Below are 23,858 nucleotides of genomic sequence, written 5' to 3' on the forward strand. Positions count from 1 at the left end.
CTTGTCGATTTCTCTCTCCCTCCTCTCTATCTCCTATTGAGTGGTGAATCATGAGTGGTGTAAGGGTTTAGGGATTTGGAATCAGAACTTTGGTGAAAGTTGTGATCGTGATAGTGCGGCGGATTGAAGGATCAATGTATTGCACACATCAATCCCCTTTGTTACTCAAGCAAGGAAGAACTAATATCTAGAGGAAGAACTTCAATTGTGATTCTAAGGTAACTTAACGTTTCCTACATTAATTCGTTAAGGTTTTCTCAAATTTGAATACAAAAATGCAATACCCATTTCGAATTCACTACACAATTTGGTCCAATTCCTTCAACCCAAATGATGGACTCAGGGGATTGTTGGGTGACATGGGTGAGGAGTCCAAAGGAGGGACAAGGAAGGGGATATCAAGGTTGAAGTTGGAGACCATAACAAAGCATTCTTAGCGAAGTAAGAATTGAAAGAATAACAGAGCGGAGATCAATCAGACATATTAGTTGGAATCGGAGTCTTGGAGTCTATTACACATCACACAGAGTTGCTCAAGAGAGTGAGTGAAGAAGCAGACACGATGACAATCAGTGCCATCCTTGTAAGGCTGCATACGATAATATGTCAGATGACAATGCACGTGAGAGACAGAGACACGGAGAGAACAAGAGGGAGAGGGAACTTTATCCTCTCAATTTGCCTACCCGTACTTGACGTCAAGTACATCTAATAGAGGGGGCGGATGACGTCAAGTACGGGCAGGCAAATTGAGAGGATAAAATTTCGAGGGAGAGTGAGGGAGCGAATGGAGAGAGTCACGAAAGAAGGTGAAATGAGAGAAAATTCAATTAATTTAATGTTATTTTAGGTTTTCAAGAGCTTCCATTTTCTTACTCTTTGTTAAGAGTTAAAAAAAGAAAGATATCGGAATCGGAACCAAAGTCATTTGTTTAAAATCGAATTGAAACATTAATAAACAATTTGATTTTGATTTTAGAGAATAAATTGTCAATTGTAAACTAATAGATCGATTCAACTGTTACCTATTAAACCAATTAAATATTAGGGAAAGAGAACGCCACCAGGTCACTTAGGGAATGCCGCACCTGCACACTAACATAGGAGCATACGAAATTACCTCACACCCACCTGGAACCCTGGAAATTACCAGGGATATGACGATCATTTCGTGAAATAATTATCACCTTCAATTCCTCTAATAAGAGGGAGTGGACCCCACCTTGGGCAGTGTTTTCGGGTAAGGGCAAGGTGGTCATTTCCACCCTCATGTGAAGAATTAGAGGGGGCAGCGAATTGGAGGGGATAACGATTCTCATTTTGTGTGCCCTTGACTCTTATGTCGAGGCACAGGGACGATATGTCTGGCACGACCGAGTGACATTCTTTCTCCCTAAATATTATAACATCCCTTACAATGAAAGAAGCTTAAGACAATGGGAGAGCAAAGTGATAGCTAGGGAGCGAGAGTGAGAGACAAAGAGTTTTGATCCTCTCTCTCATCTCTCATTTCCATTTTTTTTTCCCCTCTTTTTCTATCTCTCGTTCTCTCATCTATTTCATCTTAATGACACATATAGAAGTACATATTAGACTCTAATCTTCCTATTTACTTAGGTTAACCCTTAGATAAAATATCATTCGATGGCTGTGGTTCATCATAAACATAAAATATCTAGCATTCTGACTAGTAATCATTCTCTTTCAGATTAAGATCCTCTGTGTAATGGCATTGTCTGCATAAGGGTGCAGGTGTATCTGGCCCATTGGTTAACAATTAATGTGTCACTTCAGTAATGTGATATTGCATCTGCTGTGATTACTAGAAGGGAGAACATAGTAGTAACATCTGATTGCAAAACTAAGTCTACTATTTCTCTCCTTTATCTTCTTCATTTATTTTGTCAATTTATAGTTTCACCAATTATCCAAAAAAAGAAGAGTAGCTGATCCCACCCCAATGGATAGTCCAATGAAGCCGATCTACATTATCTATTACTGAAGAGGGGGAGGGAGAGAGAGAGAGAGAACATTTAAGATGTAAGTATCCTAAAAACAAAAGTAAATTGAGAAAGTTTCCCCCACCATGTAAGGAAAGTATACCCATCTAGGGACATAAATGCTTTTCCCCGCTGTAATATGAAGTTAATAATATCTTTCCATTATTCTTTGATTCCCTTTGTACACCATCTGAATCTTTCAATCAAGGAGTTCTTTCTCACTTGACAGTGGTCAGTGGGCATGGTTCGTGATCTCGGTATCGGTTGGATCAGATCGACTGATATGGATTGGGATCGCCCAAACTCGGATAAATATGATACTTTTATCCCTGTTTTCTTATTAAAAAAAAAACTATTTTTTTTTACATTTTTACCCCTATTCGTACAATTGGATCGGATCGGTATTGAGATCGATCTCAGTCGATATCGATCCAATCCGACCAAAATCGGCTGATACCAATCCGATACCTCAAACTATGCCTGTGGGTGAAGAAAGTGTCTCTAAAAGTAAAATCCATTAAGATAATAGTTTTTTTTTTTTGGGGAAAAAAATAAGGCTGCTAGGTCACGTGGCTCCTGCGCTAACGCAATGGGTTCACAGGGCAGACCGGTCATTTCACCCTTCTTCTATCTAGATGCAGGGGCCAAACAACCTGACATCGATCCTCTCGTATTTTTTTTAAAAACTATTTACCTTTTTTTTTTGGGTTTTTTTTTTCAAATACCCCCTTGAAAATGGCCAAACTTACAGTTGCCCCTTTGAATTTTCACTAATTCCATGTGCACCCCTGCTTTCCAAACTAAGTACCACTACAGTCCCTCTCGTTTAAGGGTGTCAAAATCAAACCGAAATCGAATCGAACCATTTAAACCGAAACCAACAGACCGTTTAGTTAAATGGTCTGGTTATGGTTTTAGAAATGACATCGTTTATTTAATTGGCTTGGTTTGATTTAGACCGATTAATCCAACGGTTTTAAACCGTAAATCTAATTAAAACCGATTATAACCAAATCGTCTAACTGTTCAAAACCTAACAACTTTTTTCTTTTTAATAAACAAAAAATCAAAACCTAGCAAGTAGCAACTACTAAGTAGTCACGTTTCTTCATAAATGATTTTCTTTCTCAAAAAAAAAAAAAACTAATAACTTAGTAAATAATAAGTAATAACTATTAACTAATAACTAATATTAGTAAATAGAGTAGTAAATGTGTATAGAACCGTCTAACCGAAACTATGTAAAACCGTATAGAACCATTTAAAAACCGTTTACTAAACGGTAAAGGTTTTGATTATGAGACTGTTTAGTTAAACGGTTTGGTTACGGTTTCTACCCTCAAGCAATCAAAACCGAACTGAACCAAACCGTTTAACCGAAATCGGACCGTTTAACATCCTTACTCCCGTTAGTCAGAGTCGTTATGTTATAACGGATCCCAATTTTTGAACATTGTTAGACCATTCTACCCCTTGATAAAGTAAAATGACAAAAATGTGCTTACTTGAAAAAAAAATTATCCAACCCATCTTCCCCAAACCTCAGCAATTTTTCTTGTTTTTTCAAACCTTAAACGATTTTTAGAGGAAGAACTCCTTCGATCAAGGAAACAAACTTCAAACACTCAATGAATCATCCAATTACTTGGGTAACCCACAACTTTGTGGATCACCGCTTTCAAACATGTGCCCTGGTGATGCTGATGGCAGTAAAACACCCAATTTGGCGGGGTTTCTAACGGCGGCAATGACGATGAAGAAACAAATATATGCCTCTACTGTGGCAAGGCATTGGGTTTCATTGTGTCCTCATCCCTCTCTTATCTTTTGTCTAAACCCTTCATTTCAAGGGTTTTGACGTCACTCCTTTCTCTGTCTCTCTCGCCCTGTAGGTCTCATTAGGCGATAATGGAAGCATCTCGACCTTAAAAGTCTAATCTTCCAGGGTTCGTTTCTTCTTCCTTTCTCTGTAATTCTGTTTTGGTGCAAAGAAATCACTGTAAATTTCTTCAAAATTTTTGTTTCTATAACTTGTCAATTCATTTTCAATTTTTTGTTTTTTTTTTTTTTTTTTAATAGTTTTGTATCCTTCATCTACAGATCAACGGCTCTTGGTTCTTACATGTGTTGTTTTTATCATTTGAACTTCATCTCTTCTTTGATTTTTGTTTTTTTTCCTTTTTCAAATTTTTGTTCTGATTTTTAGTTTTCTCGTATGCATCAATTGCTTGATTTAGTTTAATTATTGTTGTTTTGTTTGTTGTATTTTGTTGAATTGGTAGCTTTTGAGAGGATTTGCAAGAAAAGTAAAGAATTGGGAGCATCTGATTAGAGGTTTTGTTTGAGAGATCCGACTGGAGTGAGAGGGGAAAATATCGAGTAGTGGGAACACACATTGGTGTTACAGATGTAGGCAGCCTGTGCAACTTCGAGGGCGAGATGCAATTTGCCCTCATTGTGAAGGCGGCTTTGTGCAAGAGCTTGATGGGATTGATCCTTTTGATTTCCTTGGATTGGATGATGATGATCATGACCACAGATTTGGGATAATGGAGGATTTTTCTATTCTTCCCCTAAAAATTGTTTAGGGTTTGAAAAAAAGGATAAATTGCAGAGGTTTGGGGAAGATGGGTTGGATATATATTTTTTTAAAGTAAGGACATTTTTGTCATTTTACTTTATCAAGAGATAGAAATTTTACTTTATCAAGCGGTAGAATGGTCTAACAATGTTCAAAAAATGGGATCCATTATAACTTAACGTCTCTGTCTAACGGGAGGGATTATAATGATACTTAGTTTGGAAAGCAGGAGTGCATGTGAAATTAGTGAAAGTTTAGGGGGGCAACTTTCAGGTGGGCATTTGGAAAACGCCCTTTTTTTTTTGGTAGAGACTATTTATCTTAATGCTTTGTAACTATAAAAGGGAAAATATAACCTTCTCTTGCTATTAAAAATGTGTTAGGTCTTAAGTGTCTCTTGGCGTGGTGGTGGCTGCTAGTGCAGTAAAGATTGGCCTTAGTCAAGAGAGACTCTTTTCCCCATTCTTTCCCCCACCCTTCTTGGATCTTTATTTTCTCAAGTTCCTTGTTCGGTACAGTTTGTACGATTCCTCTCATAGGGGGCGAAAATGATCACCTTATCTCCTGTACGAACACACTACCCGGGTGAAATCCACCCTCCTTTTATTAGAGGCACTAGGGACTGTACCAGACAGTAAACCTAAGAGGATAATTTTCCTACCCTCCCCTTGGACACCAACCTTGGCCGCCTCTCTTGGGCTGTCACTCACTCACTCCTAGGATCCGATAAAAAAAAGAAAAAATAAGAAATTTTATTTTTAGACAAGTTTCTAACAGAATCCCTTTGTTTGCGTGAACCTAAAGACAACCATAAACTATATGATCAAGGACGCTTCGGTTTCTCTAAAATACCCTTATTTTAATAAGGATAAAATTTCCAATAATGTTTAATGTTCTATCAACCTTTAATTTTTTTTTTACTTATTTTGTTTTCCTGTCTTGACCATCATGTGGGTCCTAATATAGTGATTTTATTTTTCAAACCACCATTAGGATGGTGTGGTGTGGGAGATTCCCCCTCCGGCAGCGTCGTGGAAAAACCTTTCACTTCTAATAGTAAAAGACAAAAGACTTCTTAAGTCCAAGGCCCAAAATCCCACCTCACCCCAGCTTTGTGGAGTGGGGACGGCCGGATGGTTCGTAAATATAAGAAAAGGAAGGGGTAATAAGGTAACATTAAATAAAGAAAAAGAAAAGGCGAGGGTAAACCTGGCGACAGGAGTCCTGAGAGCTGTGAAAGGGAAGAAGAAATACGAGAGAGAGAGAGAGAGAGAGAGAGAGAGAGCAGGCGCAGAGAGACCGTCGCTTGTGCTTTGGCGCGATCAGATCTTCATAGGTAGACGAATAATTGGACCAACATGCATTGTTGTTTGAGATAAACCTAATCTCCCCCTTTCGCCTTCAATCCTCCACTTCTTCTATCCTTCCAAATTTTGATTTATTTAATCCTTTTTTGGGTTTTTTTTTAATTGTTCTTCGTTCGATAATCCATCGCTGCAATTTCGGAGCAAAAAACAACTTTTTTCTTTCTTTGATTTACATGGCTACAACTGCCGATTCTACTTCCGGTGGGTTGTCAGTCGATGGCCTGAATAGTCCACATCAACTTGGTCGGAAGAATTTATCATCCCCATGGGCGCATGTTGTTCGCGGTGAATCCGAAGCTGTACCCGCAGCTCCTTCTCCGTCGTCTTTGCCACATACGGTGGCTGCTGCACCGGAAGAAATCACTCAATCTGATTTCTTGTTTGCGAAGTCTTCTCATAATAATTCTGGAGTAGAGGGTCAGTCGGATAACTATGATAATATTGATAACAATAATAATGCTGGTACGACGAAGAAACCGGCTTGGAATAAACCTTCCAATGGCGTTGTAGAGGTGAGTCCTGTTATGGGAGCTGTTTCTTGGCCTGCTCTCTCTGAGTCAACAAGGGCTTCGCCAAAATCGTCATCTGATTCATTGAAGGCTCTCTCCGATGGATCCGCTACCATTTCTCAGGTTGATTCCCCAAATTTGTGATAGATTTTGTATTTCCTACTGTTTTGTTTTATTTATGTTTACATGCATATCTTTGCATCATTGTTTGTTTGCTTGCTTTAGGTTCCTGTGATTCCATCTTCTCCGCAAAAACAATCTACTAGTAATGCAAACCCTAATCCAAATCCAAACCGCCAGAAATCAATGAAACGTGGCGGTGGTGGGATTATTTCTGCTAATGGCAGTTTCACTCAGCCGCCACTGTCGTCTCCGCCACAACCTGGAGAAATGCCGCGGAGCAACTCCGGTAAACAGGCATCACAGGCATCGGTGATTCCGGATGTTTCCCCAATAGAAACTCCACACAAGAGCAATTGGGAAACTGGACCAAGGGGAGGGTTTGGGTCACATCCCCACAGTAGCGATCATCCGCAGCAGCGTGGTTCTTCATTCAGGAGGGGCAATGGTGGCCCCCATCCGCGTGGAGATGGTCCTTACCACAACAACAACTTTGGAGGCAGGAGAGATCAAGACCAGTGGAATCCTCATCGAAGTTTTAACGGTAGAGATGTCCACATGCAGCAGCAGAGAGTTCCAAGGGCGGCCTTTGTAAGACCTCCTCCTAGTTCTGCCCCATTTATTACTCCCCCACCAGTTCGACCATTTGGGAATCCAATGGGTTTCCCTGGTAAGTTACTTTTGTAATGTTCTTCTATATTTCTCTATGGTGTGATTTGCTCTAATACCGTTGTCTCATTCAGATATGACATCTCCAGTGTATTATGTTCCTGCACCGCATCCGGATTCCCTTAGGGGTGTTCCATTCATCGCACATGCGCCACCTCCTGCAATATATTTCCCTGCACCAGACCCTCAGTTGCGTGATATGCTTGTGAAACAGATAGAATATTATTTCAGGTATTCATAGTGCTTGGTCTGTTTTAGATGGTAGTCTGGTTTACCAAATGCTCTTTTCCCTCCATGTGTGTTTTATAGCTTTTTGGGTACTGAGCATGCAATGCACCAATTTTCTTAATGTTACAGTGCCGAGAACTTATGTAAAGACATTTTCTTGCGACAGAATATGGATGAGCAGGGTTGGGTTGCTGTTTCTTTAATAGCCGGCTTCAACCGAGTGAGTTGTTTGGGGATAATTGGTCTTTTATTTTTTTGACTAGTATTGCAAGAATGCTCTGGCCTCCTATGGATTCAATTCTGGAGGCACACACCAGCTTAAGTAAGGCTTAACGTTTATTTTTTGATAGATATTAGAAATTGTAAATTGAGTTGACTACGTACATGCATTCTGATTATATTCATTATTTTAATCATTTATTTTGAGACATTCAATAGTTCTTACTTTCATGTCTGTGGGAATGGGATTTCATTTAGCATGAAGCTATAGTGAATTTTTTTTATAGAAAACTACGATTTTGTGTAGAAGTAATAGAGACATGCCATTCTTATTTTGGGCTATGAGAACTTATGTATGAAGGATCTTATTTCTTATATTTTATGTAGAAGGATTTTATTTCTAATTTTTCTGGCTTCTGTTAGATTTTCCTTACCCTAACATGTTATTCATCCATCTAGTAGCAAAATTGCTTTATAGTGCTCTTTGCTTCGCTTGCACTTCTGCAAAAGGGTGAAATTTTTAGTCCTATACGTGCCAAAAGTATTTTCTTTTGATAACACAATGGAGCTCTGCCTATGTTTTGTTGATAGCCACTTTCTTAAGTAAATTGAGTGGTCTAGTGATTCGTCGATGTGGTGATAAAATCCAACTGTTGGAACTACATGGGCGTACCCAGTGCACGAGGTTCCTGCCACTTGGGGTCTTGGGAGGGTCATAATGTGTTGGATGCTGAAGCCAGACATATTTATTCAGCCCCAAATATCTCATCACTCTAGAAGAAACAACCCTATAATAATTAAAAACCAAAGATGTAAATTTTTGGCTATTTTTAGAACAATGAAAATGTTAAAAGGTTCTATCTGTCATATTTGTAGCACAATATATTTTAGTTGGAAAATTTGTTTTTTATGCCTCATAATTCTCTGGGTTTTAATTAAAGGAGAGTATGGTACCACGGCTAGCAAGCACTTATGAATTAATGTTCATATTAATTGTATTTTAAAGGTCTTCTGCTGGGAGTTTGGTCAATTGAATGTTTGGTGTGTTTGTTGAGGCATGGGGTTGGGGGGGGGGGGGTTGGTGAGTTTTCCTTTATCTGGTTATTCTTTTCCTCTATTTGGCCTGGACAGTTATAGGAATCTTGCCTGAATCACTTAAATATCTTAGTTCTTGTGTTACTCCTATGAGTTAATTTTAGGAACTTATTGATGTAATACATTTGTATATGTAATAGATAATGTCTTTTTACCCTTTTGTCTAGAAGATCAATGTTGTTGCTATGTGATATCTTTGCATCTCTAAATTTTGGAAATTCTTTCCCTATTCCATTATAGAAGCATACTTCATTATTTGTGCACTTAGACTGAATAAAAAAATACATGTATTGTAAATGAATTTTTTAAACTTTATGTGGTACTGTTAGTTTTCCATATTTTCATGCATACACTTGCCCCCTTTAAAGATGAATGTTTCTGAATTTATCTAACTTGCCTTTCTTCTTTAGTTTTCTTTGATGTGTTTCCTTGTTTGTGAGAGTATGTAGACTTCCACATAGGGGAATTTATGGTTGATGTGAATCTATAATGATGAATTATGATGTGTCTAAAACAAAGGTGATGAATGAAGGAGCCGTTTTCTTCTGAACTTACCATAAGTTTTAGCCTCCTTTCCACTTTTTTCACCCAATGTTTAAAAAATCAATTGATTTCAAACATTTTGTAGAATTAAGTGAAAAAGAAAGGACCAAAAATTCCTACATGTGCTATATAATTATCTGAAAACTGTGATTTTGCTGGGGAATTTCACAGCTGGATAGACAACTTAATTATTCCCACCAACCAAAAATGGAAATAAAGGGGACAAGAAAAACATAGGGAGTATAACTTGGTGATTCATCAAAAAAGAAGATTTGGTTGAAATTTGTTACTTTTTTTTTTTTTCGAAGTTGAATTTAAGTCTTATATTTAGTTTGCTTGATGGCGCACTTTCCTGCCAGGTGGAAGCCCCACTGGTGCTCAAAATTTATGGACATTTTCTCCATGCCATCGTCTATCAGTCTGGTAAATTTAAATCCAATTCGCAATATGGAGATATAAAATGGTTGAAAATTCAACTTTGGGGCAACCTCATCTTCAATTCAACCCTTGAAAGCACAATTGTTAACATTCTGGGCCAGTCGGCCAGACATTAGAGATGGGGCTTGAAATGACACAAGGCTATTCCCTTACCCCTTTCGCTTGTCCAATGGTTGATTTGACTAGGGGAGACCCCTATGTGGCATATATCAGGCGGACTTGTTGAGGCAAGCTTGTGTTAACTGGCCATTTCTTTTCCCTATATTATAAGTATTGTTATTATACTCAAAAGGCAGTACTTTAATAATAAAAAGTTCTGCAATCCCTTTAGATGGAGGAAGTAGCCAACTCTGGAATTCATGAACTTGAGGCTTTCCAGGTGCCAGAATTCCAGTTTCTTTGCTATTCTTGTAATCTGATTCAAGGTTTCATTCCATCTATCAAAGACACTCTGTTTCAAGGATACACAATGTAGCTTCTATCGGCAAAAAATCTTGTTTTCTCTACTGTTAAATCTCATTCCTTTTAGCAGCTCAACAGACATTGTAAGTAGATGCTTGGACTCACTGATGCCGACATCGGAGGAGGTGATGCAGGAGAATCTTGGACTGGGCCGACCCAACTGGTGCACTATCTTGGACCGACCCAAACCCAGTTACGTACCCATATGAAGACGAACCAGGTCCATGGGTTTTTAGAATCCTAGGATATTTAGGATTTATTTTGGGACAGATGTTTAATCTTTTATCTAGGTGGATAATATTTTATTCAGTCAATTTTAGAAAGTGGGATACGTTTGCAAGTGTTAGAGTTGGTTAGGAATCTTAGGAGATTGTTTCCTTGCTAATGTTTGTTTTTAAGTTTGATAGGTTTCCTTTGTTAGTTGGATTTTCTTCTTTTAAATAGCTTATATTAGGATGAAATTGGAGATAACGAAGAATAAATTGAAGTTGAGTTTGCATACATGTGCACTCCTCCCCCCTTCTTCTCTTTCACCCTGGAACTCTGATTTCTTCCAAGCTTCTCTTTTCTCCTTTCCGGCTCCTCATTATCTGGTATCAGAGCCCAAACCTGGGTGAATCTCTCCCTCTGTCTCTCTGATTCTTCACCCTCTCAGTCTCTCTTCCCTGCTATTTCTTCTCTTCCTTCTTTGTTCTTACATCTCCTGGTACTTCCTCATTATTCTTTTCTATCCCTGTTATGTTATTATTTCCCCTGGTGTTACGGTTCTTATGTTTCCCAGTTTCTGTTCTGGCAGCAAGAGATCAATAGAGATTTCATTGAAGCTGCAGTAATGTGCAGCAACCCATCGACCCATTCCTCCCTTTGATTCCAGCAGAAAACCCACTCCCTTCCCCTCACTTCCGACTCCCACTACAACCTGCGTTTTCACCATCCCACCTCCTCCCTTGATTTCCACCGTAAAAAAAAAAAGTCTCAATTCTGTTGAAACAGAAATCAAACCAAAATCCTAACCCCATCTCATCCCTTCCCCACAGCAACTTCCGCTGAATCCCCAGCCCATCCTTTCGTTTCCCACCCCACAACACTTCTATTAAAAAAAAACGCTTCCGCAGACACCCTACCCCCACTATTTGACTCACTTCTCACCACCCCTTCCCGCAGCAGTACTCCCTTCCTCCCACCGCACCATCTTCCTTTCTTCTTAACGTCTCCTGCTGACATATCCCCCTTCTGCAGTTCCGTCAAGTAGAAAAAAAAAATCGACTCTGTTGAAAAATATAGGCATAAAAAAAAATTAAAAAAAATCCCTGCAATTCCCACCGACAAACCCCAATCCCATCTCTTTCGTATCCCTTACCAAAACCCCCAACCCCCAACCCCCTTCTTGGTTCCGCTAGAATCAGAAGAAAAAAAAAGGTAAAAAAACAAGGAGAAGAAGAGAGAGAAGAGATCGAGGCAGAGAACCGAAAAAAAAGAACTCTTACCTGGTTTGAAGGTAGTCCTCTACTTTTAAGTTGCTGTTCTTCCGCTGAAGTTGAAGTCCTCAGAGCAAATCCTTTCGCTGAGTTTTGTATCCAAGTAGAAGATGCTGCATCCCATTATTTCCACCAAGTTCGAAGTCCTTCTGCCATTTTTTTTCTGCAGAAGTTGCGTGAAGAAAGAACCCTTGTGTGCAACCAACCCCTCTGGTTCTTCCTGTCCAAGTCGAACACGGTAACCACTCACGAGTCTCTTTTGTGTCTTTCTCTTTTCAATTTCCTAAACTGCCCCCTCTAGTTTATCCTTATTCTATTATTATCCCTTCATTTAAGACCACTATTCGCATATTACCCCCACTTTAGTCTTTTTAGTTTATTTAGGTCCTTTCATATTTCCTCCAAATTTTTCCCTCCCTAGTCCCCACTCATCGTTACACCACACTTCTTTTCTTCTCTTTAAATCCACTACCCCAATGAGTCCTGAATAGTGGGCCAAGATACTTCAAGAAAATGACGAAGCCATAAGAGCCCCTCAAGCAAACCATGAATTGTTGAAGGCTGAGTTAAAGCTCCATGATCAGATTTTGACCCAGGCAGTTGAAGATCACAATGAAATCAACAGTCCGATCGAAGAATTGAAATTCCATGATCTGATTCCAATCCAGGCAATGCCATTTGCCGATGAACATCAACAAATCGTGATGGTTGATCACGTAGTTGATCCATTTGATTATGTGATTTCCCATGGTTTCTTCAATTAAGAATTTTGGCTCGTGGATTTATACAAGTTGAACGTGGACTGATAGTTGGCGTCGATGACACGATTTTGATTCTATCATTCTACAAAATTCATGGACGAGTTTTTTTTTGAACTTCGGGAGAATTGATGCAGGAGAATCTTGGACCGGGCCAACCCAATAGGTGCACTACCTTGGACCGACCCAACCCAACTGGTGGACTACCTTGGACCGACCCAAACCCAGTTGCGTGCCCATATGAAGACGAACCAGGTCCATGGGTTTTTAGATTCCTAGGATATTTAGGATTTATTTTGGGACAGATGTGTAATCTTTTATCTAGGTAGATAATATTTTATTCAGTCAATTTTAGAAATTGGGATAAGTTTGCAAGTGTTAGAGTTGGTTAGGAATCTTAGGAGATTGTTTCCTTGTTAAAGTTTGTTTCCAAGTTTGATAGGTTTCCTTTGTTAGTTGGATTTTCTTCTTTCAAATAGAGCTTGTATTAGGATGAAATTGGAGATAATGAAGAATAAATTGAAGTTTGAGTTTGTGTGCGTGTGCACTCCTCTTCCCCCCTCTTCTTCTTCTTCTTCTTCTCCACGGTTTCTTCTCTTTCACCCTGCAACTCTGATTTCTTCCAAGCTTCTCTTTTCTCCTTTCTGGCCCCTCATTAGGAGGCCTGTCCTTGTTTCGTGGAGAGATGAATATTTTAGCAGAACATGGCTAACAAACGCTCCAGGGGCCAAGCAGAATATGTACATCTTAGGCAAGAAATGCCTGTTACAAATCCGATGATCTAGTAATAGCATCATCTAAATTGCTGCAGTCCAAATGAAAATTTTGACCTTGGTAGGATTGCTTTTTGATTTTGTTAGAATTTTACGTGGATTCCTTGGGGGTGCGGGGGATTCAGGCATTTCCAAATTCAGAATGATATAAAATTAGAGTTAACTGTGAAGGAGCCTGAGCTTGCTAAAACTCAAATTATACTGTTTTCTCATCTTTCAAAATGATAGCTCTATGAAGGACTTTCTACTGGGTTTACAAACTGTTTTGTTTTCCGGTTATTCAGATTCCTGTTTAGCCATGGAGTCCATGATCTCTCAGAATCTTAAGAGGTCAGATAGTCTGAATACATTTGATCCTTGCTTTTGACTTATGTCATACAATTTAAAAAATTGCATTTCTAGAGGCTTATCTGAACACCACATACTTTTCCAGCATTGGATATAGTCCCTTTGCCGACCATCAGTCTTATAGTTGTACTTGTTATCGTAAAACTTGTTATATTATATATTGAATCTTTTTGTTAGGACATCTTCATTTGATACATATATGCATGATAATTAGTGATGGATTGTTAAATTAATTTGAGTGTTAACAACTTGGGTTGTAAATCTAAAACCTAATTAGTGGTATTTTTGGTCAAATCACGTATATTTATTGGTGGAACAAAGTGTTGGGGACTACTGCAATGCATCTGCAGCGACGATTTACCGCATTTGAGTAAGATTTGTGTTAGATTCAAATTTAGAGGCATTTCCTTTTTTCCTAAAGGTTTCGACCCTTCCGGAACTCTGTGATACTGACATAGAGTTGGAGGAATGGTTTCATAGGGGTGTTTTAACCTTGGTTGTACACTTGTACTTGACTACTTGTACACTTGAACTTGTAACACTTTGACATTGTGTACTATTAAATGATTTTTCTTCATTCTTAATTCATATTTTTGGTTATTTTCATTGAATTTTGTGTGTTGTAACATTAAACTAGGCGTAGAATCAATAGTCTATATTTGAGAAAGTATACAGCAGGGTACGTCGTACACTACCTACCTGGGTGCAAAGTCAAACTACCATTTTAGGTGTCTTTTTTTCCCTCACAATCTGAAGGTATCAATATGTTTAAAACTGCTAAATTAGGTTTCCCTGAAGTTTCGGGCCAAAATATAGCCATTTGACTATGGAATGGCCAGCCGAAACATGCAGAGTTTCTTGAAATCCGAAATATTTCGGTTCCGACCCTGGTCGAAATCGAAATCTCAAACCTTGTTCTACCCGCGGGGGGGGGGGGGGGAAGGGCGGTGAAGAAAGAACCTTGGATCAAGGTCGAAACCGAAATCTCTAACCTTGTTCAACCAAAGGAGGGGGGGGGGGGGGGAGAAAGAACCTTAGATCAAAGACATTAGATTTCACAGATCCTTGACTAAAAATTGAGATCTTGTAGATATAGATACATATTCATTGAATTCAATTACATTGAGGTCCTATTCAATTCCATTCTTATGAAAATTTTCTTCACCATTTCACCATGCTTTCAATCAGGATACTGAATGTAGTTTTATTTCAGGGGGTTGGTGGTGGATGAAACTCTACCAGCTTTGATACTTCATTTAACATTCTGCAGTTATATTTCCACTGCTAAATTTTGAATTTTCATTTGTTATTGGTTAATAAAGAATGTTATATGAAGAAAGTTGGCCGATGTGCATCTTAGGCTTGCTATGACCTAGGCAGCTGTGCGTTCTGAAAATAGGTCCCTTAATGGCTTCTGGTATCAGCACACGGATTTTATTGGTTCTCTATGCTACCCCACCTTGTTTAGTTCAAGAGGGGGAGGAGGGGCATAGGATTTTCTAGGAAGGTATTCTGCATTTCTGTTTTAATTTTTGGCTTCTTAATTTATTCATAACAAGGGAGAGATTGAAGTAGTTACCCTCAGAATTCGAGTTGGGTGGTTAAAACTTCAATTCTTCAAACAGATTGAACTCTAGTTTTCCTTCTTGAAATTCAATTCTTCAAAACTTCAATTTCGGATTTTGATATCTTGAATCTGATATCGTAACTTTTTGGTTGACTCTAGTTTCCTACTTACAATCCACTTCTTCAAAATCCCTATACTCTTATCTGGTTTTCTTAGTTTAATTTCAGATTATTGTTCTGGTTCCTGTGCACTGTTAAATCAGTTATGAATTCTATTTTCAGAATTATGTTTTGAATCTTAAATTCTGCTTTCTATTTGAGTTTGAGTTTCCTAGTCTGGTAGGAAATATGTCTCAGAATTTATCCTTCAGATTTAGATCATCTTTGCAGACCTGTTGTATTGAATGATTAGAGTAATCTACTAGAATTTTATGCACATCGGTTTTGTTCTGGTTTAGTTGTTCAATTTTCTCTTAATATGGCCTTACGTTTTGCCCGGTGATCCTGTTGTAAGCTGATCACCTGCTGGATCTCATTGATTTGGGGTTATCACTGCATTGCCTACATCCTATAAGACGAACAATGAATGACTCTTAGGCTTGCCTTAGTCCATCCAGGAGAGAAAATTGCCTGCATCATAGCATTGCTAAAATTTGTTTAAGAGTTAGAGGTGTAAAACATTGGTATATTTTTTGTTAAGATTATCGTGTTTAGTTGTTAAAGTTGTTAGATGAAATTAGTTATGGTCTTTGTCTATTAGTTGTGGTTGCTGTTTAGTAGTTATTGGGACTATGTGTATTACACATAAGTCTAGCTGCCCTTCGAAACAGCCTCTCCAGTGAAGCAGGGGGTAAGGCTGCCTACATTTTCCCCTCCCAGACCCTGCAGTAGCAGGACTTCGTGCACTGGGATGCTCTTTTTTCTAGCTGTCCTTGGTTTATAATTACAGAATTTGTTAGTTATAAATATATATGCTGACCACGGTTTAGATTCTTAACCGTCAGCTTTATTTCACAAGTCTAGGTTGTTAAGATAAGATTTTTTTATGTGGTATTAGAGCAATGAAGAAGAAAAAGAGAACAAAAATCTCCATCGGATGCTGTTTCTCCTCTGATTCTGTCCTTGATGTAGTTCCCTGTTGAATCAATATGAAATCAATGGTTTAATGCATGGGGTTTCTATCTTCTGCTGTTGATGTGTCTTCTCTGTGCATAAAGTTCTCTTGCTGGATTGGTGAAGATCAATCCTTGTTTTGGCTGCCATATTGCACCTTGAGGTATCCTGTGTTTTTGGGTAATCTTCCTTCTGAATATATTACTTCTGGTTTACTAATCTTTTATGAGTAACATTGGTGGACATTGAAACCCTACTGCACCCCTGATTTGCTGATATACTATTGTAACAAGAACACTTATTAGAGAACCAGAACCGAGAAAGTATCTATTTATACTCAATTGTTACATTAAAGGGGAACTCCTAATCATATTAGGACTAACTCCTAATCAGATTAGGATTCCAAATTACAATAGGAAAATAGAAAAAGAATTTAGCACTAAACTAGAACTAGAGACTCCAACTAGGACTAGGAAAATATTACTTAAACACAAAATAGGAGAAACTCCTAAGGAGGAGGGGAATCTCAACTAGAATAAGGGAATATTCTAATCGAGATTCCTCCTCCTAGGAACGCGATATACTTCAACACTCCCCCTCAAGTTGGAGACAAATCATCTAGACCCAGCTTGGAACAACTATGCCGAAACGCTGGTCCAAACAACGGCTTTGTAAACATATCACCAAGTTGATTGGTAGTAAAGACAAATGGAGTAGCAATTAACTTCTTCATAACAACATCCCGAACAGTGTGACAATCAACCTCAATGTGCTTGGTCTTCTCATGAAATATAGGGATTACTGGCAATATTGATAGCAACTTGATTATCACAAAACATCTGCATAGGCTGAGTGATGGGAAATCCTAACTCCTGAAGCAAAGACTTTACCCACATCAACTCAGCTGTAGTATGTGCCATCGCTCGGTATTTAGCTTCAACTTTCAACCTAGCAATGGTGGTTTATTTCTCGCTTTTCCAGGCGATCAAATTACCACCCATAAAAGTACAATAACCAATAGTAGAACGTCAATCACCATCAACACTAGCTCAATCAGCATCAGAAACCCCAACTAGATTAGCATTTCGATTAGGTCGAGGAATAAGACCCTTACCAGGTGCACTTTTTAGATATCGCAACACACAACAAGCAACATCGCAGTGAATTTTATTTGGACATTGCATAAATTGACTAATTTCTCCAATGACAAAGGATATATCCGGACGAGTGACAATAAGTTTTCCAACTAATCTTTGATACCGATGAACATCTAAAAAATCCTCACTCTCAATAGACCCAAGTTTTTTATGGGGGGTCCATGGGAGTATCTGCTGGTTTGGAAGCAAGCATTCCAGTGTCAGTCAGAAGATCAAGGACATTTCTTTGAGATAAACTAGCACCTATCTTGCTTCGCAAAACTTCAATACCAAGGAAATTTTGAGAACACCCAAGTCATTCTTCTGAAAATGGTGATGAAGATATGATTTAACTTGGGCAATACCAGAAGCATCATTACCATAAATAATGATGTCATCCACATAGACTACCAGTGCCACCACTGTTGAACTCTGACGGCAAACAAAAACAGAATGGTAAGAATAACATTGTGAATCCAACTTGAGTGACAATGGAGCTGAACTTATCAAACCATGCTCTTGGAGATTGTTTCAACCCATAGATTGCCTTACGAAGCTTGCAAACCTTGCAGAACTCTCCCCCTGAGCAACATACTCTGGAGGTTGCTCGACATGTACCCCAAATGTCAGAATGAACTAAAGAAAACAATGAAGAACTTCTAGGTATAGTACAGGCAGGAAAAGAGGCACGATGATGTTTGCCCAATTCACAAGCCTCACAGTCAAGATGAGATGCAGACTTGCAACTAGGTACCATTAATTGAAGTTTAGGTAGAGAGGGGTGACCAAGGCGTAGATGCCATTGCATGGCAGATGGTATGGTGGTAGATATAGCAGCAGTGGAAGGTCCGGTGCCATCTAGATAATACAGCCCATCACACTTAAGCCCTCCAGCAATCATCTTCCTTGTCTGAAGGTCCTGAAAAACACAATAAGAAAGATAGAAAGTTACCTAACAGTTAAGAGTAAGTTGACTGACAGATTACAGACTTAAAGGTAATTTAGGAACATGAGAGAAGGTCATGGAAGATGTTGGAGAGACTGTTCCATGACCAGCCTACTTGAGTAGAGGATCCATCAGCAAGGATAACATTGGTTTTGATAACCTAAATCAGTAGTAGTGCTATTGGTAGATCCAATAGTCGGAACAGCACTATAGTAGGGCTTAAAAAGACCCTAAGGAAGGCAGTAGTAATAACCAGAACAGCAGTGGTACACTTGGCAGTACCAATAATAGCAGAAATAATAAGCAGTGCAGTAGCAGCACTCTTGGCAGAAGCAGAATTAGGGTTTATAAACCCAAATATGGAGAAGCCAACACAACCAGCAGTAGGGGATATTAATCCCAAGAGTATACCAACCCAGAGCAGCAGGATTAGACTGCCGAGTGGTATTCTGGGAGGAGAAGAACAAAATCCAACAAAGTCACCTGAAAATGGATTGATTGGAGAAGAAAAGGACCCTGCGATGTTGCTGTAGAGTTGAGAACAGAAATTCCTAGGAATAAAAACTTCAATCTTCAATAATAATCCATTGAATGGATACGAAATATAAGAAATCTTCAAGAAGAAATCGCAGATGTGGTCTTCAAAAGGTACCGCAGCCTGACAAGAGAATTCTCCAATCGATCTTGCATCTAGATATGTAAGAGAACCTTAATTTTCAATTGAAAACTCCATCTAGAGTTTAAACTGTAGTAATATGCAGCATATGGTGCTGCACCCCTTGAAGAGAAGCTGAATGAAGAAACCTTGAAACTAGAATGGAAGAGGGACAACCAATTTAAAGGTTGTGCTCTGATACCATGTAACAAGAGCACTTGTTAGAGAACCAGACCAAGAAAGAGGAGAAGCAGAGGTGAGGAGAAGAAGATGGTGAAGAGAAGAGAACTGTCGAATATGACAGTCTCCCTCACCTTGTATCTATTTTTACTCAATTGTTACATTAAAGGGGAACTCCTAGTCATATTAGGACTAACTCTTAATCAGATTAGGACTCCAAATTACAATAGGAAAATATTAAAAAAAAAAATAGCACTAAACTAGAACTAGAGACTCCAACTAGGACTAGGAAAATATGACTTAAAACACAAAATAGGAGACTCCTAAGGAAGACGGGAATCCCGACTAGAATAAGGGAATATTCTAATTGATTCCTCCTTCTCTTAGGAGCTCGATATACTTCAACAACTATCACTTGAGGCACCCCTGTTTTTAGAATTTCTGGTCTTCTTACTTCCTGTGACACCCCTGTTTTTGGGGTAATTTCCAGCACCTGAATATTGTTCTTTGCTTTTGATCCAACCATTGGATCATTAAGGTGTTTTCGGGGGTTTATCTCACTTGACTAGAGTCACTAGACGTAGTCATCCACCAAGTTTTGGTCTTCATCAACCCTTTGGATCGGTACATCTTACAAGTTCCAAAATTCTGAAATTTCAGAGTTAATATTTCTGAGAAAAAAATTATAGCTGCATATCTAACCATTTGATTTCTATCGCTTTGGGGATTTCTTTGTCTACTTGAAAGGTAAACTCGACCAGGATTTGAGGTACATCTGATGTCTTGATTTTGACTTATCAATTTTCTCTTATACTGGTCATCTACTGTGTTCTGCGGTTTTGTTTTTAGGTTTGTATTTTGTGCCCTGTTGGTAAGGTGACCAGAGTATGTTATTGGATGCTTTATTTGTTGATATGCTGTGGTCTCTGATTGGAAGAGTTATCTCTGGTCTTTACCCTGCAAGCTAGGGCTTGTTATTTGTGATTGTTCTTGGTTATGTGGTTTATTTGCTGCTGATGCTGGTTGTTCCTGCAAATATGATGAAGTGTTATTCTTTGTTGTCTCCCCTGCATTATTTGTGTACGTGTAGTGCTACACGTGAGGGGGAGATTAGAGATATTAAATATTGTTTGTTTCTTGTTAATGAAGAATGCATATTTGCTACCTGTATATTTACTGCCCGAATTGAAGTTTGTAGGTTTGCTGCTGCTCTTGTCTTCTCCTTTGTGTGATATGGGTCTCGTTTTTGGAGATTATTGCCAGTGTCTTCCTCATGAAGATTTTTATCTGTCTTCCACGTGAAGATTATTGTCTGCCTTCTTTGTGAAGGTTATTGCCTGTGTGTCCTTAGTGAGATTTTATTTGCCTTGTTAAAGATTGTTAGCCCATGGCGATGATTTATTCATCTCCTTCTGCTGCTCTTCTCTGGGCGATTGTTACTGTTTTTGCTATTGCTGTTTCGGTTGAAGTCTTCTGTCTTGCAACGATGATTTTTTCATCTTCTATTGTTGCTTTTTTCTGGCCTCCGATAGATGCCGTTTATATTATTAGTTGTTATCTGGGTTTCTTCTTCACGAAGAATTTTCTCTATTGCTGTTGGTGGTGGCTGATATGTTTTGTTGGTGCTGTGACTGGAAGATTTTTTTTTTTTGTTCTGTTATTTGCTGTGCATCTAGGTGTGATTGTTGGTCATGGGCTTCTACAACAGATATATCTATCAAGTATTCAAGTTTGGTTCTTTTGGTTATCTCTGTTCTGGTTGTTCCAAGCTGTGGAGCCTAGGATATATCCACTCCAGCTAGAGGAGGGGTGTTAAGATTATTGTGTTTAGTTGTTAAAGTTGCTAGATGTTAGTTATGGTCTTTATTTATTAGTTGTGGTTACTGTTTATTAGTTATTGTCTATTGTAGGGGAGTTTTTAGTATGTTTCTTTTCTTAATAGGAACTTATGTGTAATCACATAAGTTTAGCTGTCCTTGGTTTGTAATTACAGAATTTGTTAATTATAAACATGTATGCTGGCCACAGTGTAGATTCTTAATCTAACGGTGAGCCTTATTTCTTCTCTCTTGTCCCTCTCTGGCTGCGGTTTAGTTCTTATCCTAACTGTGAGCCATATTTCTTCTCTCCTCTCTCTCGATTTCTCCCTTCTTCCTGTTTGTTAAGATCAGGTTATGTCACAATGTAATGTTAATCTTAAATGGTTCTCTCACTTCTGTGTGTGTCAAGAGGTGTGTTCTAATATTGATGGTAAAAAATTTTAATTCTTATATTTTTCATTGTGAAAGGAATATTATAAAGAATTTACAGTGGCCTAGGTGCTCTATTATCCACTTTTTACTTTCACATTTTTTTTAGGAAATGCTAGTGTGTAATATTATTGTGTTATGTTTGTTTTTCTACTTTATTGATAGTGTTTAAACCCTAGCTTATGTTTATATTTCAAAATTTCAATAGACCTTTTCTCTTTAATCAATTACTTTATGTTTTGTGTGTTGTTGTGGTTGTTTTGTGATGTATTGCAGTAGGATATCTTATACTCGTTAGGATGTTTTTCCTTCAACAAGATTGGTTGTGGGAACATTGTCTAATTTGCACATCTATACTTGATTTATAGGCATACTAGTCTCCTGCATTCTTGTCAGCTGTTATCCCTTTAATTGAGTGTTGTATCTAGATTTTTGAATTACTTAACCTTTAAGTCAAATTTATTTTTTTCCAATTCTCTATAGGACAGTGATAATATGGTCCTTCCGCTCTGCGTGATGCACAATTTCTTATTCTCCCGAAGCCCTTTTTGTTTCCCTTTTTTTTTAGGGGGGTGGGGGGGGGGGGGGAGGAGATATTATTTTATTGATGTGGGAAATGAAATTGCTTTACTTCATGTTTTCGCAGGTTAAGTTGTTAACAAACAGTATCCCATTTATATTGGATGCAGTTCGAAGTTCAACTGTCGTGGAAGTACAGGTATTTTTCTGCATAAACTTGTATTAGTCTACAATTATGAAGGCAAATTTTATTTCAGAAGCATCATATCAACAATTTATTGAGTGGTCTAGCTGTTGCAGTATAGAATCCTGTTAGAGTAAGCATCCTATAAGTCGGTAATGCATGTCTCTTCAATCATGCGGATGATTGAGGTGGCTACATATATATATATATATATATATGCTTGGATTAAGCCCTTGTTTTTGCTAGAGGGCAAACCATATTATGCCCTTTAACTATTTATTACTCAAGATAATTGAAAGTTTTACATTGCCTTTGGTGCAGGGTATACTTGGATTATACCCTTGTTTTTACTTGAGGGCAAACCATATTATGCCCTTTAACTATTTATTACTCAAGATACTTGAAAGTTTTACATCGCCTTTTGGTGCAGGGTGACAGAATAAGGAAGCGTAACGACTGGATGAATTGGCTACTGCAACCATCTAGTTAGTTTGCCACCGCATCAAGTCCACCATCCCCAGGGGTATCTAGTTTTGATATGCTAAGTTGAATCCAGAGTGTTTAAAGACTGGAGAAAGGGAAGGCTAGTAACCACAATGGTACAAAAAAAGTCTTGTAGAAGCGCGCACAGAGTTCTAGGTAGATCATCATCTGGGGAGTTGAATAATCAATCAACAATGTCTGGTGGGGAGGAAAAGTACAAACATGGTCCAAACAGGTTCTGATCGATCATTGATGGTGAGAAGTTCTAGCAAGGGCGAGTTATGCTAGGGCCCGTCTATTTTATTTTTTCTTTTTGATGACTGGAAGTTGCTGACTGCCATTGGGAGGGGTGAGTAAGGCTTTCATTGGGTCTTCTCACACACTATGGTCTTTGTCAAAGAATGGCAGAGAGTTGAAGAGGCAAAAAACAGGAAAAGGGGGGTAAAAAAGAGTGAAAAAAGAGGGGGGGGGGGTGGAAGAGAGAATAGGGAAGAAGAGAAAAAGGAAAGACAAAGGAAAAGCTTAGTTTTTGAGTTATGAGCCAGAGTACTAGAGGTTATTGGGATGTATAGTTTGGTTTGTCGAGTACCACTGGTGCTTTTCTCTTTTTCATAATTTTATTATGGCTTGGGTTTTGGAGGGGAGAAAATTTTGAGGTCATTTTCCTAGCCATTCCTGAGCAATTTTGTTGCAAACTGAGTCACATTATCTCCATTTTAGAGGAGGATTTGAAATGGAGTCTGTGGAAGAAAAGGGGTGGTCTTGGCTTGATGATGCTGCTACTACTGATGCTACAACACTTCCCTAGTCCTCTTTGTTTCTGTTCTATCTTGTACTTGGTATTTCTTCCTTGCATATTCCTTTTTCTTCAAGACGGTTGAAGATTTTATTGCATAAAAGTGCCCTTGATGTACAGGGGTTGGTGACAAGCCTTTATGGTTTGTTTAATTAAAGGATTATAGATGGAAGACTCAAAACAATATGCTGGTTTGAGCGCCAAATAACTGGTGGGATTGGATTCACTGCTCCTGAACTATTTATACTGAGCTTTTTTAATGACAATGATCCTGAACCATTATTTATACTTCTTTAGTAGATATTTGGCATTTGATTAGAAGCATAAGCTTCTTAGAAATATTGATATTTGTGGGTGTTAATTTTTTGAACGTCAATTTACTGACACCTTGGGTTTCCTTGCTTTATTTGATCCAATTTTGTCATCGTCGTTTATAAAAAAAA

At 38.4% G+C, this 23,858-nt stretch overlaps 1 protein-coding gene across 1 annotated transcript; it reads left to right on the forward strand.

Moving 5' to 3' along the window:
* The first annotated feature begins 6,097 nt into the window (after positions 1-6,097).
* On the forward strand, positions 6,098-23,085 carry LOC122660853 (la-related protein 1C-like). Its single transcript, XM_043856104.1, has 6 exons — positions 6,098-6,580; positions 6,683-7,247; positions 7,321-7,477; positions 7,604-7,694; positions 22,080-22,151; positions 22,567-23,085. Exons 1-6 carry the CDS (start codon positions 6,122-6,124, stop codon positions 22,624-22,626), a joined length of 1,404 nt encoding a protein of 467 aa, XP_043712039.1. The 5' UTR covers positions 6,098-6,121; the 3' UTR covers positions 22,627-23,085.
* The last annotated feature ends 773 nt before the right edge of the window (positions 23,086-23,858 follow it).

The sequence above is a fragment of the Telopea speciosissima genome, chromosome 5 (genome assembly GCF_018873765.1).
Source record: "Telopea speciosissima isolate NSW1024214 ecotype Mountain lineage chromosome 5, Tspe_v1, whole genome shotgun sequence".
NCBI classification, from domain to species: Eukaryota; Viridiplantae; Streptophyta; class Magnoliopsida; order Proteales; family Proteaceae; genus Telopea; species Telopea speciosissima.